Source organism: Ambystoma mexicanum, chromosome 12 (genome assembly GCF_040938575.1).
Source record: "Ambystoma mexicanum isolate Mex_15411 chromosome 12, UKY_AmexF1_1, whole genome shotgun sequence".
Taxonomy (NCBI): Eukaryota; Metazoa; Chordata; class Amphibia; order Caudata; family Ambystomatidae; genus Ambystoma; species Ambystoma mexicanum.
In genome coordinates, this window is record NC_090936.1 from 1,066,065,804 (window position 1) to 1,066,087,697 (window position 21,894).

At 43.7% G+C, this 21,894-nt stretch overlaps 1 protein-coding gene across 1 annotated transcript in view; it reads right to left on the reverse strand.

Annotated features, from left to right (window-relative positions):
- The window catches only part of LOC138514720 (collagen alpha-1(VII) chain-like), a 1,453,166-nt gene that overhangs the window by 815,923 nt on the left and 615,349 nt on the right, over positions 1-21,894 (reverse strand). Inside the window, exons 46-49 of the mRNA XM_069630120.1 lie at positions 19,001-19,072; positions 16,548-16,607; positions 13,221-13,256; positions 718-798 (exon numbers count right to left, since the gene is read on the reverse strand). Of these exons, the coding sequence (XP_069486221.1) occupies positions 718-798; positions 13,221-13,256; positions 16,548-16,607; positions 19,001-19,072 (249 nt within the window). The remainder of the gene's footprint in view (positions 1-717; positions 799-13,220; positions 13,257-16,547; positions 16,608-19,000; positions 19,073-21,894) is intronic.

Genomic DNA, 21,894 nt, shown 5'->3' on the forward strand with positions numbered 1-21,894 from the left:
ACCCGGGCAGGCCTGAGAAGTGATCGACTGTGTGGCAGGCAGCGAGGTGCAGGTCTGGTATGAAACCTCACAACTGCCAACCACTGCTGTTACTTACTTTTATCAACTTCAGAACGACAAAAGGCTAAACCATTCATGAACAGATTCAGACGTATGACTTGTTCTCACATAGCTCTACAGCAGGTACAATAACCAAATGAGATAACGTAATGCAGCGTTAATGCCATGTATATTCTGGCTAATATTCACAGATGGTACAAGGCTCAATTTTCTCAAGTAACCCCACTGCCAAGCCCTACCCCACCACTACCCCGCACCTTGGGATAACCCCACTCTCCCTGCGGCTTTTCTTTCCCCACTTTGAAGTTATCTTCACATCGTATGTTTTTTAACAACGACACTCGCTGCCCCGGAACCCAAAGCACCACCACCGTCTGGAGATTACGGGCTCTCAGGGGAGGTTCCAGCAGCGGAACGGTAGAGGAGCGCTCCATGCCGTGGAACGGCAGAGCTACCCAGACCTAACCTGGAGATTCGTGGTAGCCTGCAAGCCACATTTTGACTAGTTTGCCAAAGAATAGTCCTATAGATGACCATTGTGGGTTATGAAGCCCAGTAGGCGGGTCTTGACATGCCTTCCACTGCCGAGCCGTGGAGACAGTGACATATTTAATGCTTGTCTTGGGCCATTCGACTGTTCTATCAGAATCTACTTACATCTTTACCTCTTAGTCCGGTCTCTCCTGGGGTCCCATCTAGACCAGGCTCACCTTTCTCCCCCTTCCCTCCTGATTCACCCTGCACAGAAAAAAAGACAACATACCCATGTTTACACAGTATTTGGGATACCACAAATGATGAGCAGCGGAGGTCTTACAATATAATTCATTTATCACATTTCTAATATTGTGCTTGGTATATGCAGAATGTATTCATATTTTTTCAATTAACTTGTTTATTCGGTTTTGTAGACTTTACATGTCGTTCCAGGTGCTTCATTAAACACAAAGTAAAAATGATCTATATATATATATATATATATATATGTATATATATATATATATATATACACACACAACACCAAGAAAGTTATGGTGGGTTTAAAAATGTTTGAAAAAAAACCTTTCACCTGAAATGTGAAATGCACAAGTATGACTTGGGTTGATGAAGGTATGTATAAAGTAGCACTGCCCTCTTGGACAAAGACAATTTCCTGGAGAAAAAGATTTGCATTTGGGCCAATTTGCATACCCACAATGCCCTGCTGTTGTGGCTCAGAACTGGAGGTGAACTTCCAGTGATGGCCACTAGGTGGTGTTGTGGAATGTATGACTTGGCTCAAATAGACTTTACTATATATATATATATATATATATATATATATATATATATATATATATATATATATATATATATATATATATGTGTATTACATGGCCTGCCAGAGCGGCCATGTAGTTATGGTAACCCATAGGAAGAGCACTTTTTGGGTGGCTTATAACTTTGCTCCCCCTGCAGCAGTGCGCCAGACCGAAAGTACCGCACGCCTGAGCGCATACTCCAGTACTACCTGAGACATCTGGGAACTAATGTCCAGACGGCACGAATTTGGAAGTGCCTCCAGAACTATTCCCCAGGAGCAGCCAGTAACCAGCCTCTAGCTGCAAAAGCCTGCTTCCCGGCAAAGTGACGGCAGTAATGAAGTCCGGCCGCGCCCAGCAACATAAGCGACATCGATAAACCTAGAGAGCCAACCACCTCTGGTCTAGGGGCCACCCACTTGCCCTGATGAAGGCGGTTCATTTAAAACTACATCTATCCCTCAGAAGCATTTTCAAGTGGGATAAATCTTCGGCCGAAACGTGTACTATGTGCAAGGGGGCTGCATTAATCAACAAGTCTGATTAGGACTTATTAAATAAACACCTTTAGACCAGCACTTGTCTTCAATAAGCTGACCAAATTCCCCCTGTCACGTTGGCACATGCAAGATGAGATGCTCTCTTGAATAGAAGCAACTCTAGGACCTAGATAGTTACAGGTCCAATAAACTCCCACAACTTCCACATGTATTATACATGGAGCATGTTTTAAACCTGGAATCATTTGTGTATCTTTCCCTCTCGGGTCACGTTTAATATTCCCCATTCAGCAAGCACTAAAAAGCCTGAATGGGTATTTCTTTTATTTATTTACTTCACCAAGTTATTGCTGTCTAGATTATTGAAATTTGTCTTATTTATTATTGCAATTTGTCTTATGTATGTTGATAAAAAAAATGTGTTTTTTTGATGTTCTTTGCTTCAATACAAACCATTGATGTTCACAACCTTTGACACGTGTGAGTTTCCTCCTTTCTCTACCTTTTTCTTTCTGGACAAATTTATGGGTTACTAACTTAGGGATTTAATCCATTAGTACAACTATACCAGGCTCTCCAATTCCTATTTCCTTTTTGTTTCATTTACTGACAAAAATTGGGTATGAACCTGGAATGTAGCAGTTCTACTTCCTTTTGTTTTTGTTTCCCTCTGGATGAATCCTCACCAAACTTTGCATAAAAAGTATATGGCCCACTGTGAATTTTTTCGTAAACCTTGGTGACGTTTGGTCAAAGGGGGCAAAGTTATAGGGGGGGTTCCCAAAATTTCTTTTTTTCCCATAGACATAATGGTAAAACATTTCTGTCACGTCTGCAGCCCAAACCGCTGGATGGATTTTCACCAAATTTGCAGCAGGAGCGGCGCCTTAGTCCCGAAAGTGTGCTTTTGTTAATTTGGTGTAAATCCATCCAGTACTTTTTTTGAAATGACTAAAACGTAAGGCAAAAAAATTTGTGATATCTATGTCCGCTCCCCGGACTCACTTCCCTGTTCGGTCCGTGGAATGGCCTCTGAATGGGCAGAACAATTCACAGACTTTTGCGTGGTCCACGGACATTGGGACACGGCCGCTGATTGTGTGGTGAGAAAACGTGAAATTTGTCGTATTTCCTGTAACGCCCGCCATCTTGGATTCACTGACTTTTTTGGGGTCCGCGGACAGCGCAGTGAAAACATTAAAAAAAGCAACATTGCACTTGTCAAACTCAACAATCACTGGGGTTGTGCGGGGATGAGGATGGTATGGGATATGGCCATAAGAAGCCAAAAAACAGGTTGTTTCACCCCCCGACAGTCCGCGAACACTCCAGATGTACTGGGGCAGTCCTATGGTGTTCACGGACACTTCAGAAGTCCTAGGACATCTGTACCTATTTCTGCATTACAGGGTTGGGGAAAAGCAGTTTTTGGATGGCTTATAACTTTTGCGCCACTCAATGAAACTGCATGTCATTTTGCAATTTTATTCTAGAACTAATCGCAAATGGTTTTACAAAGTTTTGTGGGATTATGTCAAGAGGGGGAATAATTAGAGGAGGGGTCCCAAAATATTGTAAAGGCATATAAATGTGGTGTCATTTGACGAATCTGCACAACATTTGGCAAAACAATTTTGGATCTAGATATAAATGGTTTTCTAAAGTTTGGTGGGATTTTCTCAAGAGGGGGCGAAATTAGAGGGGGAGTCTCAACATTTTTAGATGGCTTTTAACTTTGTTGCTATTTGACGAATGTGGAAACACGTTTTGAGAAAGATTATAGACCCAACCTTCAATGTTTGTGTAAAGACTGAATGGATTTTGTCAAGTGGGGGCTAAGTTATATGATTATTGCATGTAGATACATTTTGACACTTTAAAAAAAATAAAAGATGGGCTGATTTCGAGCAAACTCGTGATGAGCATTGGCAAGGAGATTAAAGCATGGTTTTGCAAATGTGCCTTCGTTTTATTTTTTGACAAGTGTCATAATGTAGGACAAAAAGTAGTCATATACCTTTGGTGACTGAGGTATAGCCTGTGGCCATGGGCAGTAGCCAGATTGTCTGGGTCATGACGCTGCCAATCTGGCTACTGGCCATGACCGCTAGGGATGAAAAATGGTGTTAAAGTGGCTATGTCTACCTGGGACCGGCTATGTGGTAAAGTTATTCAAAGGTAGGATAGGTTTGAAAGGGAAAAAAGTGCTTGTGCTAATATGTTCATAGGGTTTTGCAGGTTGCCATGGCAAGGGAAGAGGGGCTGTGTACAGAGCCCTGCCTTCTCTTTCCATGTTGGTTGTCATGGAAAAGGACTTTCCTTCCTTCTTACAGTGGGACACCGCAGGCATCCCGCTATAGGAAGAAAAATCTATGTTTTAGCCCCCTGGGTTCCTGCTCTGGGAACCAGGGGTGCTAATGGCCTTTATCCCCCATTTCAGGGGCTGCAATGGACGATAATGGTCCATAGCCCTCCTTATCTATTTATTTATTTATTTATTTATAATGTGCCAAAGCTCGTAGACATCAGGCTGTGTGGTTACAGTATTTGTTGAGGAAGATGAAGTGGAGGAAGACAGCTTACTACTTGCTGAGAAAGGAACAACCTTCCTGAGATCATTGCGGTCATTGGATTTGGTGTGGCGGCGCATGGCGTTGGTCCTGTCCAGGTAGTCTGCGACTGAGCACAAAATTCCACTCAGTGCATTTCACTTTGGTAGCTTTAGCCTTTGGTACACTCCCAACAGTAGCAAAGACCTGGCACACCCATGATTCGATCGTGGTGCTATAAGTAGGCACTTCCTCTACCTCATCTTCTTAGTCCTCTTCATTGGGCCTCATTCCGAGTACGGCGCTAACCAATGGCGCTATTAACGCCTTGGTTGACGCCGTACCCGGACCGGCAGCGCCTTGGTGGATGGCGGAATCACCGCCCCATTCCAAGGTTGGCGGGGCGGTAATTCCCCATTCACCAAGGCTCTTCCCCATTCCCAAATGAGCCCCCATAGGGCTCAATGGGAATAGGGAAGATGCAAATAACGGTGACCGTTCATTACGGTCACCGTTATTGGCTTGGAGGCCCCTTTGCGCCCTCGACTTTAACACCTGCTCAGAGCAGGCGTTAAGGGCGAGGGCGCAGAGGGAACTCGGAGTATGGCGGTAAGGGAATACCGCCACCGGTCTCGTTACCGGTGGCCGCTATCCCTTACCGCCATACTCGGAATGAGGCCCATTGTCTTTGAAAGTACTGCGCTTTTTTTGTTGTGAAGGTCCTCCAGCTGGTGGTGGTGGTGGCTCTTGGGGAGGAGGGATGTCAATAACTGATGCCATTTTTAAGATAAATAGCAGTTTTGATAAAATTCTTCCAAGTATGTACTGTGTACTAGATTGGTAATGGATAATGAGTACGAAAAGGTGTAGGAGGTGTGCAAGAGAAATTGTGAAGTTGAAAGTTCCTAGATCAGTAGAAAATGCAGTTCTGAACTGTCTTTGAAGCACAGATCCGATCACTAAGTGCAGACGCCTCTGTGAACACGTCACCATGCCGCGCACTAGCTTATCATCACGTGGCACTGTCCAGAAGGTCTGCGATGATGTTAGATGTTCCCGGATGTTAACGGATGCAAAATTATTTCAAAAAGTTGCAAAAAGTGTATAGACATGTTAAGAATGATGCTACAAGGTGGCAAATGGCATAGTATTAAGGTGAAACTTTGTAAATTGGACACAAATATTGCTTATTGGTTAAGTATGATGTTAGTAAGTTGTAGGAAAATAGCATGCTCTGGTAAAAACCCATGAAATTCACTAAAAAAACTGTTAAAGGACGTTATGGTTAAGTTGCCCTACTAAAAAGCTATGAAATTCAATGAAAAAACTTTGTTAAAGTGACATTATGGTTAAGTTGCACTAATAAAAACCGATAAAATTCAATGAACAAACTTTGTTAAAGGGACATTATGGTTAAGTTGCACTAATCAAAACCTATGAAATTCAATGAAAAAACATAGTTAAGGGGACGTTATGGTTAAGTTGCACTAATATAAACCTATGAAATTCAATGGAAAAACATTGTTACAGGGACGTTATGGTTACGGGTAAAACCGAAAAACCTCAGAAATTCGCCAGTTATGGTAAGCTAAGCAACCATAACTTGCGCCACCACCGTGACTGCTAAGACTAACACCAAGGACATCAAAGATGACATCACAAATGTCATTGATGACATCACATGTGAAATTAATGTTGATTTAATTAACTTTAGCATATTAAGACACTTTTCTGTTTGACCTATGTTTCTTAATCAGAGGCGTAGCCAGGGTTGTCTAACAAGTGGGGCCTGAAGATAATGTAGTTGGGCCACTGCAGTGACATTAACATGTGTAATTGCCCACACAGTGCTGATGAGTGGGCATTTACAGATTTTGGGTAGTCCTTGCCCGCTCAGGCCGCTCAGGCCCTACCCTCTCTAGGCCTCTGTTCTTAATACTGTATGTTATTCTTTGCTTACTTACATAAAATTGAAAATACATTTTTTTAAAACAATGCCATCAAAAAGTGTGAAAGGAGCCCACAGGTGCCATATATGTAGAGCTGCAAAGACAAATAGTGAAATGCAAGAGAGAACAGAAGAAAAGGAAGGAACTTTGAAAAGGGGTTTGTAAGATGTTTATTTGAACATAAACCTTTGAAAAGAAAAAACATGGGAAATATACAATTCTGAAATTGACAGAAGAAGTTTGAAAAAAAGAAGCAGCTTAAAAACGAATGTCAAGAATGGGTGAAAGAAGGAAGTGGAATCCTGGCTGGAATGGTACATTGGATCGCGTGAGGAGAGAGGGAAATGTAGGCAAGATCCTGCACAGGAGAGGGTGTAAGTCGCTTGTAGAGCTACTTCTATGGTTGTGTGCTCACTGACTGTAATACCTTCTTTCTCATCTGGCACTAAAAAAATAAAACATTTTTAAAAAAACGAGTTAGATAGTGGCATTGTGGCAATGCGAGGTGTCCCCCGGGAAAATAAAAAAGTTTTAAAAACGGGGAAGACATGTAATTATTGGCTTAAGGAAAAGGAGGGGGAAGATTGAGGAGGGAAGGAATTTTATTGGGGAATGCAGACCTTGAACTAAATCTGGATGACATCTTGATAATAGTGGAAGGAAAGGTCTGCGGTCCTGCAGAGATGTATGAATAGGGTTAAGTAGAAAGGGAAGGGGGGAATGTGGGTCCATGCATCAGGGACCAGGCTCGCTGGGGAATTATCGGAACCTCTCAGAGTGCTGTAGCTCAGGAATATCCATATCATATCATATCATATATCATAATGGCAGTTCTCAGTCGTTCCTCAAGCGCTTGATTCCTTTACCTGACCTTCCAACTTTCCCACTCAGTAGGTGGTACGTTTAATGACTGTTTGTGGGTAGTGCAGCAACTTATAAACTAGTATCATTACAAGATAATCATTCTACGCATGTAAGTAAGTCATAATGATGAGTCTTGTAATGTGGGCGCCTGATATCACCAAAGACGATGGACCTGTGCTTTCGGTTAAGGAGCTGTAATGCCCTTGGTACGCCACACACATGGTATATACATTAAGGTCAGACCACCCTACCAGGTAAGTCAACAGGATAGACAAACCACTGGCCCTTCTGCACGCTAGCCTACTCCAGATGTTACTGGCTTTCACTTGACCACTTATTCATATCCCCCACCACATTCCACAGTGACACACACAACATTCCTCTGTGACCCACGCTACTCTGACATCACCACAATATTAGCCTTCAAATCAAATAAATTCATCTACAACAAAGAACTTGGCGAGTCGTACCAGGTGGTAACAGCCCCACCACAGACGTTCATAGACCAGAGTGCAGCCGTCCGGTATGACACGCCAAACTCATCGTTACGGCTATTAGCACCATGGCACGAAGTCCAGGATGCTAATCGCCTCGCCTTTTTGTGAAGATTAAGAAGAGTTAATCGATACATTTCAAGGGGTTATGCGTTAAGAGTACCAGCTAGCTTAGTCTAGCAGCTTGAGGCGAGAGCCTAAAACCTAACACACACCTGAAGATGCAAACCTGTGCCTAAAGAGGTTAGATGAGGTTAACGGGAAGCTGAGGAAGAGTGGGACCTGAGTTCATGCGATGTGGAATAGAACATCTGGAGACAATGGATGTTATGCCCTGGAATAGCGGTGAGCAAAAATACTGCTGGTGGAGGGAAATAGGGGGACTTGGCCTTATATTTTGCTTCTGCTTCTTTCACGACAACAATGGGATTCTGCATGCCAAAACCCAGAATCCACGCGCCATGCAACCATGCGTATATTTTGTGATTTCACTAAGTTTAGACACAAGAATGACATTTTTACCTTGAAAAAGGTGGGATCTCTATGCTAAAATAATAAAATGAGCACATCTACAGGTTTTTTTAAATTTTAATTTAGGCCCACCCTATCCTGTCAGTCATTCATATGATATGATATTTTATTTATATCGCGCTCGTACAAAAGGGTTTCAGAGCGTGACGAGGCAAGATAGGGGAACAGGGGAAAACAAAACAACAATCTTACTAGGCCCAGTGACATTGAGAACACGCAAGTGCATGGGAAAGGAAAAAATGGGAAAGGTGCTATGTAAATATGGTAAAGGTATGTAAAAAGACTAAGGGCCTAATTTACAGAAGTGTGTTATAATCGTGCAATCCCATAGGAAATTGCACTGTGAATCAGGCCCTAAGATCCTCATTAGAGCTCAGCAGAATGTGTTAATAAATGAATTGTGATGAATCGAGGGAATTGGTCCCTTCACCCCAGGGGGCAGCCCCCCCTATGAGGTTAGGGCGGTGAGCCTACTCTGCAACACCCTCCCTAGTGGTTGAGGCAAGTGGGACCTCACCGGGAGAGACTACCGCCTTGGGGACAAAGGACTCCCGTTCCGGTGCAGAACTCCCTGATGCCCTCCATGTGATGGCTTATATGGAAATATCTAATACACCAAATCAGTATACATTCCCATGACTGCAATTAAGATAAAGTGAACATATACCATTACCAAGGAGAAGAATAAACTGTTCTTTTAAATCAAAGTCTCCAATAGACTGAGACGAGTTTGTTGAAAAGGGATAACACGCCAGAGATAAGGCAAGAGGGAGAAGAAGGCAGAGACAGACAAGGAAAGCCCCCTGTGCATAGAACACCTGAAGGAGGTGGAGCTGACATAGACCACAGAGCCTGTAAAGCTCTGGGCGGCTCCGTGCCGGAGCAGGAAACGCAGGAAACCCAGAGGGTATGAGGAGCAGAACGCCGGAAAGGCTGGAGTGGAGAGCTCGGCGGTGGCATGACCACAGACAAATTGTGGTTGGCAAGCTGCCCTCTCAACGACGCTGACACCACCAGAGAGAGGAAACAACTCCCAAAGCGATTACACGTAGCGGTATCGAGAAACCGAAAAGGAGACAGAAATGCGCACAGAGGACGTTTTAGAAAGCGAACGGAGAACCCAAAAGAAGGAAGAAGCAGATTCCCAGTATCAGCAGGCACGAGAGATGTTCCCCTACAACATAGAAGGTAATAGGGAGAATGGAATAATGGGAAGCCGAAAGGGAATCGTTATAGTCTAAGAGAAACTCGTCCCAGTATCAATGATGAAAGTGTGTAAAGCAAGCTAATAACTTTAAACTGTGTTAATGTGGTAAAGAAAGGTGCAGAGATCACAGAGAGTAAGAGGAATAGAATTGGAATACTACTACCCTGGGAAAAGTGGAAAAGCACCCAACAGTCAAGAAATAAAGACAGAGAAAAAGACAGCATACAATAACATTTAGAGCCCTCCAAGAAAGAGAGAATGAGACCTACAAGAGTAAGGACAATCTCTATACGAGCGGAGAGCAAGAGTTCAAATCGCAATAGGGAGTTACAGGGGTTAATACAGAGTATAACGAGAGACTAATTGCTTATTGTATATTAAGCAGAACTCTAACATAAGAGAACAGCAGAGAGCAGAGCCACCAGGAGAAGGGAGTCGTTCTCCTGACCTTAATTAATAATAATAGTGGGCGGGTCAGTCAGGTTAGTTTTGGACAGTGCACTGATTCTTTTGGGCATTGATTCACGACTGACGAGCATCTTAGTAACGTAGGTAGGGAAAGATTGGCCTTCTTTTTTTTATTCATTAATAAAGCTATGGTCCAAATGTCCTCAGTGTCCGTGTCCTTCTTCCGAACCACCACAGAATGTATAGAATTACCACAGATTTGACCACATTAGACTCTGTGCTTCTTGAAATTAAAATGTGGTAACATTTCCATTAATTGTATGCATTTTGCGCCACTACCCAACAACCTCTGAATGAAGTCCATAGAAAGTCCAAAATTTATATTCACCATCTCATGATATTGCAGACGGAGGGGTATGTGTATGATATGATATTTTATTCATATCGTGCTCGTACACAGGTGTTTCAGAGTGTGACCAGGCGAAGGGAGGGGAACAGGGGAGAAAAAAAAAGCAACGATCTTACTAGGCCCAGTGATATTGAGAACGCGCAAGTGCATGGGGAAGGGAAAAAGGGGGAAGTGCATGGAAGGGGGTGAAATTGGATAGTGTGAACATAGGACAGAGCAAAACAAATAATAATAAGTCAAATAAAAATAAATAAATGAGGCTGATACTCAGTAGTAGTGCAAAAGGAAAGTGGCAAAGTGCTAGGTAAGTCAGATAGGGTACATCTGATAAGTGCATAAAAAGCATGGGTGGGGGACTGTATGGGTACAGATACAGATCCCAGTGCAAGGGGTGGCCCGAGGCAGTGCAGGGGGATGGCAGGGTGAGCAGGTACCTGGGCCCGAAGGACAGAGGGTGGCCAGGTGCACAGTGCTGAGAGAGAAAGCAAGTAAGCAGAGGAGAAGCGGCACAAAGGCATAAGCGAAGAGGAAGGTCTTGAGGTGCTTCCGATCCCGTATATGGTTCTCCTCAAGTTTCAAGGTGGCAGGGAGGCTGTTCCAAAGGGAGGCCCGGGTCGAAGATAGAGATCTACCCCCAGCTCGTTTCTTTGAAAAACAACTGACCCTGAGGGAGTTAGAAGTAGAGGAGCGAAGGGCTCGAGAGGGGAGGTATTTACGGAGGCATAGTTGAAGGTATTTTGGGCCCAGGACCGAGAAAGCCTTGTGGACAATGCAGAGGGTTTGACATGTAATCCTTGTGTCCACTGGGAGCCAATGAAGAGATTTCAGAGCTGGAGAGATACGATCCCATGGCTTGAGGCCAAAGACAAGTCTTGCAGTTCTGTTCTGGATTAGTTGTAAAGGGTGGAGAGTGGAGGCAGGTATATTTAGAAAGAGGCTATTACAGTAGTCCAACCTAGAGAGAATCAGAGTTTGGGAGACAGTGAGCTTCTGAGGGAAGGATAGGAAAGGCAGAGTACCTGTAAGGAGGTGCAGTGAGAAGTTTGACTTTTTAGAGACGTCAGAGATGTGTGCGAAGAAGGAAAGTGAGGCGTCAAAGATGACCCAGGGGTTGATAGCCTCGCAGGTAGGAGCAGAAGGGCCAAGAGAGGCCAGCCAGAGAATGAGGGGAAAGGATGGCGAAGGTGTACCAATGAGGAGGATCTCAGTCTTGTTGGCATTTAAACAAAGATCATTGGCAGCACACCAATTTTGAATGGCAATTAGGCAGTCAGAGATGAGGGAAGGAGAAGAGGTGGCTGAAGGAAGTCTGAAGATAAATTGGGTGTCATCAGCATAGCACTGGAAATTTGAGCAGAAAAAGGAAATGCAGTAGGCAAGAGTTGCCAGGTATTGGTTGAAAAGCCAGGGCTAGAGGTTAGACCCATGGGGAACACCACAGGAAGAGCGGGAGATAGAAGATAGGAAAGACCCAAGTTGTAACTTGGAGGGTTGATCAGAGAGGAAAGAGGTCAGCCAGGCAAGAGCCTGATCGGTGATACACAGGTTGTCAGGGAGACGATTGAGCAGGGTGGTATGGTTGACCATATCGAAAGCAGAGGAGAGATCAAGTAGGATAAGGACAGAGGGAATGTTAGAGTCAAGGTTGGAGAGCAGGTCTTCACGTTATTCAGGAGAGCAGTTTCCGTGCTTCTGGCAGCTCTGAAGCCAGATTGGTGGTCATGGAGGGAGCCAACAGAGTCAGAATGAAGGTTAAGCTGAGAGATGGCCAGCTTTTCCAGGAGCCTACCCAAAAAGGGAGTAATGGAAATTGGGAGATAGTTAGTGGGACAAGAAGTATCAGCTGTGGGTTTCTTGAGGAGAGGATGCTCAAGGTAGGTTTTCAGAGGGGAGGGGAAGGATCCTGAGGCAAAGGAGAGGTTGCAGAAATCAGCAAGGGCCAGGGCAAGGGTATTGATGTGGTCCTTAATGGTTTTAGAGGAACAGGGATGGACCTGTTTTGATGAGGCTTTCATAGATCGGACTTGTCTAGCAACCTCATCAGGGGAGAAAAGAGGAAAGGAGGAGAAAGAGGGAGGCGGGTAGCTGAAGGTTGCTCAGCAAGAAGAGAAGGAGAGGGGAGACGAGGGGGAGTGGAGAAGAGGGTGGACAAGATGCCCTGGGTTTTAGAGCTAAAGTGAGAGGCAAGGGCATTGCAAAGAGCCTGGGAGGCGAAAGAAGGGGCGGAGACTTCAGAAGGGTTGTCCAGCTCCTTGCAGATTTTAAAGAGTTTGGCCGAGTTGTTAGAAGCTGCAGAGAGTCAGTCTTGAATGTAGACTCGCTTCTTGGTGCATACAGAGAGTCAGTATTGCCTTTGGTGCAGGCAGCAGGATAGTTTGTTAGCGGATGAGAAGGAAGTCCTCCATTTCCTCTCGGCCGCCCTAGACTTACGTTTAAGTGTAGCTAAGTCACAGTCATACCAAGAATTGCACTTGGCTTTGAGCTTCAAACGGATCCTCATGACAGGGGCAAGAACATCAAGAGCAGCATAAATAGAGGAGTAGAGCAGAGACAGGGCTGTGTCAGGGTGTGAATCAGCCTGGGGTGGAGGAGGGTGGGAGAAGGTGGCAGTGAAAGGTGGGTGGAAATCTTGGGGTAGGCTTGGCTTGAGGGGAGTAGATGGGAAAATGAGAGGAGAGGAGGCAGTGATTACTCCAGGAGAGAGGAGTGGTGAGGGGAGTAGATAGAGGGAGGCCAGAGGAGATCAAGACATCAAGTGTGTGACCAGCAAAGTGTGTTGGGCCGGATGGGAGAATAGAGAGGGAGAGGGAATCGCAGAATTCACGAAAGAGCGCAGATGAGGAACAGGGAGAATCTAGATGGATGTTGAGGTCACCAAGGAGGAGGAGTTGAGTGGTAGAGGCAAGGAGGGAGGAGGAAAGGTCTGCCCACTCAGATGGTGTACTTACCTTCCTGCCAGGTTTGCCAGACAACCCCACGTTTCCCTGCAAAAAATACATTTAAGCAATTACTACACATAATTTCTTAGCAATCGATAATTATTTGAACAAATAAAATCAGAAACCTTCTTCTAAGCCCTCGTAATGACATTCTTAAATGCGGATCCTCTTATTTCATCACACTCCTCAAAATGTGGTAAGGAGGACTTGGAACTGAGCAGTGCAAGAGCGTGATAACAGTCACCTTACGTATCTCTTATGTAGTGTTCTTAACAACTAACCCGTTCCCTGCAAAAATATTTCGTATACTTGAGTATTTACAGTATCTGTTTGGCGTGACCTACAAATATTATCATTATATTTCTAGCTCGCTAAGATGCGGATCTCCCAAATACGTATGCCTGTCTCTGGAATACCTGCTTCTTAGACAATCTCTTTCCCATCCACGTTACTCGCCTCAGCTGCTAATCCCACTCCCATCCCATCATCAGTCAAAAGGGTAAAAAAATGAGAAATGGTCGACCACACTCCTGAGGTACCAGTCAGTGCAAGTAAATATTGAGCATGTTCTATGACTGATAAAGTCCAATGCCCCAATCACGCAGAACCTGATAACCCTGTAAGGATCTACTGACATTTCTGGGTCAATAATAGAGATCCCTGGAGGGTATTGGAAATGTTCCTGTAAATTGTGTCCCCTATGGTCCCATAGTCTCACCTCCGGTACATTCATCTCTACCAACATTAGAGCATCTGGAGCAGAAGAGGCGATGTATATGTGCTCCTTGGCTTAGCAAATTGATTTACAGCATTTGTGCAGCCGACGTCAGATCCACTTCCCACATGAGAATATAGAGAAGAGAATGAGACCAATATCCCCAATGGCCTACACTAGAAGCAGGCTATATGCAATCCCTCCAATCTGTCTATAGTGTACCTACCAGAACACAATATGCATCAGATTCACATACCATCTACCAACAGTTCAGAATGCAAAAATATGTTTGATAGGTGCACAGCATCATACACTCTCAAATTTCCTTGATCTGTCTGCGAAAGTCCATCCAAATGAGCAAATTTGAAGTAAACTATGCAAAAATTATATAAATTATAAATCGGCAGACAGGTATCCTCTATCTACACTTCAAATTGCTGGAACGTGAGTCCTTCAGGAGCTAAGACTCTCTCCCTCCCTAAAAACGATCAGAAGAGATGTGAAATTCCCTTTTTCAGGCAATTCTTTCCTACTAATCTCTCCCTTCTTTTTTTACATTTTTTTTTACTGTGTTATGGTCAAAAGACTTTTGACAAGTACAAAATACACAAGCGATTATTTCTTATCACTGTACAATCTACAGTTTTACAGTACGCCAAAAAGTACGAAACAAAGAGTAAAAAGAATAAGAAAAAAGGAAAAAAGAGCGTGAAAAGAAGCAATACAAAAAAACCCAATAAGTGATCAATATTAAAACTCAATCTTCCCTAGGGTGAGCAGTTGATTTAATATGTCATAAAATGTAATGTTTACTTTATAATTTAATAAAACCTAAAACATTTGAAAATCTAAGTACCTCCAAAACCACACTCAATTCATGCCCCAGTGTTAATCTCTCCCAGAAAGGGTGGGATGTAAGCCATTCCTCATTCAGCACAAAAGGGGGAGAAGTGTTTTATTCGGGTGCTATAGACGGCGCTGCATTCTATAAGGATATGCTTCAGACTTTGTACTTGATGAGAGCTACATAAGCTACAATCTGGGGACTTGTGATCCCCTCTCGATCTAGCTCGGATCTCCGTTATTTCCCCGCCAGGCAACAGGTTCAACCTCAATCTTAGGAATTCTGTTCTCCAGCTAGAGATAGGCAATCGAGAGAGGTAGCCAGGCCTATTCCCTCTGGGTTTATCCTTTATTGAATTGAAAGCAGCATTGCGAGACAGACGCATTGTATCTATATTACTCGCCCAATCGTGGCCCATTATTGCCTTCTTGACACCCAGAGGATTTATCTTAAGATGGTCCAATGGTCTGTTAATATTGTACAAGATCATATCCACAATTTCTCTCAATCGAGACAACACGGGGGAAGCTCCCATCTGAGAATGGAGGGCTAGATATTGATACAGTGATTTCTTCTCCAGGATTAGCATATGCATGTAGTATAAAATTAGTTTGCTATCCAGGTGGGCCGCTAAAGATGATAAACCCAGCTCATATCCACCCCATTCAACCACCACTCTGACCACATTACACTTAATGTATCTTCTTACTGATTTATTAATCAGATTGTTTAGATCATTTGTATTTTAACTATTTTTTATGATTTCCATTTAATGCAAAGTAATCTGCTGCCTTTGGGGGCTAGAATTGCCATTTTAAAATACCCCAAATAAATAAATAAGCAGGCAACTGAAATATTATGCAGTGCATAGTAATTAAGTAACAGAGAACTGAGACCACAACCCCTTATAGACGGTCTAGCACCAAAATCTGCAAATGGCCATTTCTAACACACATTTCCTTAACCCCCTCCTCTAACCCCTCCTGCCTGGGAACCAGACTGTCATCATATTGACTAAAGTCTTAAGACCATCACCATCATCCAGTGCTGTACAGAATGCCTACAATTATCTACTATCAGTGTGTGCTAGAGTGTGAACCCAGTCTCTTGAGCTGTTACCATGTTATCCTAATACCACCCAGTGTAGCACCTACTCTCAGGTCACAAGGGCCCCAAAGTGTCGCTATCAAAATGGCTGGAGATAAAATATATACCTATTCCATGACTTAATACATGCTTCTCACTCCATTCTCCGAAATGTCAGACTAAATTAAATTAATTAAATTAAATCATCTTTTGTAACGTGCCTAATACCAAAGACCAGACGCTGCGCGAAACCGGGATTCAAACCTGTGTTGCTCTGAGCTATCCTCCCGGCCCACCTCCCGGACTACCGACGCTAATATGTCACGCCCTTCCATTACTCATTCCAAGAAGTCATCCAGATGGTTCTTGTGAATCCTTGTGATCACTCGTTTTTGTGGCCATCCGTATGACTCGGCCACTCCCTCCCCATCACTAACGCCATTGATTGTTCATTTGATTCTGTTTCTTCCTCTTCTTTACCCTTTTCCCTCTTTGCCAATAATCTAACCATTCACAATGGTGAAAGCCCCCCGCCCCCCAAGGAAACTGGTAATCGGGCATATGCTTCTACTCACTGGACCCTTTTGTGAGTGTAGTTTGGTCCCTTGTCATTGATGCCTCCTTTCCTGGAAGCCCAAAACTCCAATCACAAGCTGCTGCCCAGAAAAAGCAACGCACGAGCTGTACTTACCCTCTCACCCGCATCTCCCTTTAATCCAGGCTGCCCGGGGATGCCGAAGCCAGGACTACCCTACAAAAGGAAAACAACAACACTTTATCCGGTTACAATAAATCAATGGTCATCAAACCGTGGGGATGGCCTCCCTGGGGGCCTAAAGGATGTCCGCTTTGAGGGGGCGCAAGACTCTTTAAAAAGGGATTACAGTGACAGGTTTTAATAAAAAATATAAGCAGTTATTGCCTCAGGAGGCGTAAACCACATATCTACTCATGGGGGAGGTTTAGTGAAAAATAAGTTTGAATACCACTGCAATAGATCTATGCTTGCCTAGTGTCAATTTTACGGGAAGGTACAATTCCACTGTTCTCCAATTTTGGCAAATTTTGACAAGTATCTGCATGAGCAAGGTGATGTATCTTTTGGTTTTTCAATTTCACACTTTTTAGTAAAAAGGTATTGTTTCAACAAGAATATTTCCTTGATTAACACATTTTTTTGTTTTATAGAATTTCAGTTAAAAAATCATCCTGATGAAGACACGGTTGTTTATTAAGAGGCTTTTTGCATCGAAACCGGTTGGCGATGCATATGGTTGTTTGTCATGTCATAAATGCCAAATGCTGTGTGTCCTCCAGACGTGTAGTTTATCGCTTGCCATTAAATATTATTAAGTACTGTATTTGTTTTACAGTGAAATTGTGCACACTTTCTTTTTTGATAGCACTAGCGGTACCACCCGGCCTGGCTCGGGTCTGTAGCTGACATGCACGTGGGGTCCGCCATAGCCTTGTATATGTTTTATTGTGTCATCTATACACATATTTGTGAAAGTGTGTTTGTATGCTCATGGTTGGATCCTGCCCCATAACAGTTGGTGGGCTATAGCAGACCCCCATGTGCATAGTATAGGCCAACTCCCAAAATCTCCTATGTTAATAACACAAGGCCCCTATGCAGGGTGAATGGGTGGGGTTGATCAAATTTCACTATCACCAGTACACCACATATTGGTATGCCGACCATGTGACCTAACTTCCTATTTTTCAAAATTTTGCAAAATCGTCAATCTCCAGAAATCGCCTATACTGATAGCACAGGGCCGGTCCCTTCCCTGTGCAGAGCGAATGGGTGGGGTTGGTCAGATTGCACTATCGCCAGTACATCCCAGACTGGTATGCCGACCTCAGGCCAATATTTCAGCCCACCAACTGTTGTGGGGCTGGAGCCAACAATCGCAAAACTGTCAATCTCCCGAAACCGCCTATACTGATAGCACAGAGCCGGACCCCACCCTGTGCAGGGCGAATGGGTGGGGTTGGTCAAATTTCACCATCGCCAGTACACCCCAGGCTGGTATGCCGACTGTCGGCCAAATTTCAGCCAACCAACTTTTATGGGGCTGGAGTCAACCCCGAACATACAAACACACTTTCACAAATACATATATAGATAGATTTACGAGTGATTGGAACATACTTTTTCTGAAATTTCCTTATGTCTATTATATGTATTTTTAAATATTTATCACTATACTTTTATGTCTTCAAAGTAAGGCTTTTCAGAAACGTTTTAATGGAGATATATGGAAAAGAGTATTGATTACTTTTGTGATTTAATTTAATTTGTATATATTATGCATCTTGAGAGTGCATGCCTTTCCTGACTACATTCATTAGTCCCCGGTGGTCCTTGAGTCAATGGGACATCACTTCAGGCTTTCTCAAGATGTTATTCACCAGCCATGCAATTATTCTCAATACAAACTGGCCTGAAGTAGGTGACGTCTGTCTATGTTATAGACGTGGGAAGACATGCCGTCAGTGACACAATACCTCTCCACCCCACCCATATTGCTCCGCCGCAGGCAGCATTGGCTAAATCTGGTATTGTGGTACACTACATGCGGCAGGAAATATCTCTGGTTTGCTGTTAAGGACATTTTGAGGACCAGCTTAGAATTGATCTTATAGTGAGTAGTAATTACCACCATTTAAAAATATCACATTTTCCGTTGATGTGGATTGCCATTGGTTCTGATCAACCACTGGTGAAATTGTTACCATTGGTGGTAACACGGTGGTGAACTGGCAGTGACACGATGGCAGAAAACATTTTCTGCTCTAGTTGGATTTGGCCAATCTGCAATGGGGCAGACTACCACCGGCAGGATTTACCACTTACCACTGGTGGTTCAACTACCACTGTCTTCAGGAAGGGACGGACAATCTCTGAGGGTCAACATTCTACAAATGGCTGTAATTGGCATTTTTTAAAACATAATTCTGAAAAGGTGCCCTAGGTGAGGTATAGAGCCTCAGGCAGGCAATTCCCAGGCAGTGGCGATGGTCAGAGCTGGCATCTTACTGCGTCTGATGGGTTGGCACTAACCACGCACCTTCTCTACATGTGTCCGATGGCTAGAGCGGCACCCTGTGTAAAGATGGTCACTACTTCTCCTTTACCTTTTCACCTTTGTCTCCTTGGTCTCCTTTGCTGCCCTGTGGTCCGGGGGGGCCCACTGGTCCTACATCGCCCTACAAATAAATACAGTCACTCACATTGATATGATATGATAGCTATGATATGAAGCGCTTCAAGGCAAGAGAGGGTTCAAGGGAAAAATACAAACAGTGAACATTCGTACAAGGCCTTGAACAATAAGAATGTGAAATGTACTATCATACTCGTCCTGGAGACATTTCAGATAGTGCAAGAGCGAAGACACAGATAAGGGAGGGAGGAGGTAGGTGGTAAGGGAATGGGAACAGACAGGCGACTAACGTACTAGGCCTGACGACATTTCTGATAGAGCTGAAGGATTACAAGAGGAGTGGGTGAGGGGGAGGAGAGGAAGGAGAGGAACAAAACAAGCGACTATCGTACTAGGCCTGATGACATTTCAGATAGTGCTGGAGAGGGAGAGGGAGGAAGAGAAACGAGAGGGAGGGGGAGGAGACAAACAATGCAGCTGTCATACTATGTCCGACAACAATTCTGATAGAATAAGTGCACAGAGTAAAGAAAGGGAAGGGGGAGAGGAGAGAGGGAAAAGGAAGAAGGGGAGAAGAGTAGGGGACATTGTGAGCAGTGAAAAAGAGTAAAGAAGCAAGTGGGGAGAGACTAATACAGTTGCAGAAATCAGTAATAACACATAATGTTGCAGGGAACAGCAAATGCAAGACAGGATTCAGAATGAAAATGGCACAGCATGATACAAGAGTCAAATGAGTCCACAAAGTCAAAACCAAGCAATTGCAACAACACAGTGATGGTAGAACAATAGTGTATCAAGACAAAACTCCTGCAGTGGTATGATGTAGGGGCCAGGGGGGGGCAGAGGGAGAGGGCTAAGAGGGATGGGAAGGCAGGATAGACAGGAGGAAGCCAAGTAACACGGTGGTAAACTGGCAGTGACACGGCAGAGCACATTTTCATTAATATACAGGTTCTTTGTGGAGGTGATCTGGCTGATATGGTTTTGTAAACTCTAGCATTCACTGCACAGTACCCTGCCTTAAATTACTTTATTCTTGTTTACAGTTTAATCATGGGTCCTTATGAAATGTGATGGATTGCGACCCCTGATGATAAATGACCTCTGCATAGCTAGGGTTCAACTAGGACACCACAGTCCACCAAGACAATGCAGTTCCCCAAGTGTGCACCAAGCATCAGGACAGTACAGGTACTTACATGTAAGCACCTTAAATGTTCTTCTGGTCAATATGCCTCGTGTAAGCTACCAAGGTAACATCATCTAAAAATGTAGGTTCCGTTTTATTTGTAAAGTACCAACTTTGTGAAGCGCCACAAGTGTTTGAAAAATACATTGGTATTTTCGCAGACTTCTGGCTGTGTTTGTAAACTACCTCCAGAAAAGCTTTGAAGACCTTACTGTCCAAGCCTTGAGCACCACTTCCGATCTACGCTCTATCCAGACGTCAATTCTTCAGAACACAGTGAATGCGTTTTTGCTAAGTGCTGTGAATGTCGCGTGTTTACCAGGTGTATGTGTACAGCGCACGCCCAGCACATCGAGGGCCTCTCAACAGATAATAGAGGTTTATTGGTACCCATATCTCAGTGGTAGCCATACCTTGACCATGAAGGCAAACCCAATTCCGTGTTGCGGATCATTGGTGCGCTGAGCCACAGTCCCAGCATCCTCCTACCCCTTGCCCTACTCCTACTAACCCCCTACTTTTCTCCCTTCCCACCTCTACAATTCTTTTTGTAAGCTCTCAGAAACAACTTTATTAGCATGTAACACAAAAACCCAAATAAATAAATAAGTCTTCTGAACGAAAACTGTATTAGGTATTTCTAAACCGTATACTCCGCGCTTCACCATTGCCTGTGCGTTGTGGCCCCACAATAATTGGCATGACGTCCTTTCATTGCCTGCATTTTCATCCCATGGCATTTTAACGTGCATATTACAACGAATATGCTCATTGAATTTTTTAGGTGGTGGTGGGAAAGGCCTGATAAGGGTTTGGGCGCGTAGGCAATAGCCAAAAATAAGTGTGGGAGGGGCGATGAGCATTTTCGTTGGAATGTACACATGAAAATGACAGGGGATGAAATTGCAGGCGACGAAATGACATGGAACCCAATAATTACTCAGACACCAGCTGGAGTGAATGTGGCCTTTATTCCCAACTTGCAGTCAGGACAGTACCGATGCATCAGTGTGGGTCATGGCAGGTGGCAGCACACATCAGCTATGCATGAGGGGCATGAGGTGTTTGAAACAGTTAACTCTGCCTTTGCGTTTCTGCTGGCTACATACAGCCTGGCTTTACTTCTGTTTGTAAAGTATATAAGTCGCTTATGTGAGATAATTGAGGCATTGTTAAGAGATAGCACGAGAAGTGATAGTAAGATAGGGAGATGAAAGGCCAAAATATAGGTTTGTATCAAGTAAGATAAGGAGGTGAAAGGCCAAAGTGCAGGTTTCAATCAAATAAGATAGGGAGATGAAAGGCCAAAGTGCAGGTTTCAATCAAATAAGATAGGGAGATGAAAGGCCAAAATATAGGTTTGTATCAAGTAAAATAAGGAGGTGAAAGGCCAAAGTGCAGGTTTCAATCAAATAAGATAGGGAGATGAAAGGTCAAAATATAGGTTTGTATCAAGTAAGATAAGGAGGTGAAAGGCCAAAGTACAGGTTTCAATCAAATAAGATAGGGAGATGAAATGCCAAAGTGCAGGTTTCAATCAAATAAGATAGGGAGATGAAAGGCCAAAATATAGGTTTGTATCAAGTAAGATAAGGAGGTGAAAGGCCAAAGTGCAGGTTTCAATCAAATAAGATAGGGAGATGAAAGGTCAAAATATAGGTTTGTATCAAGTA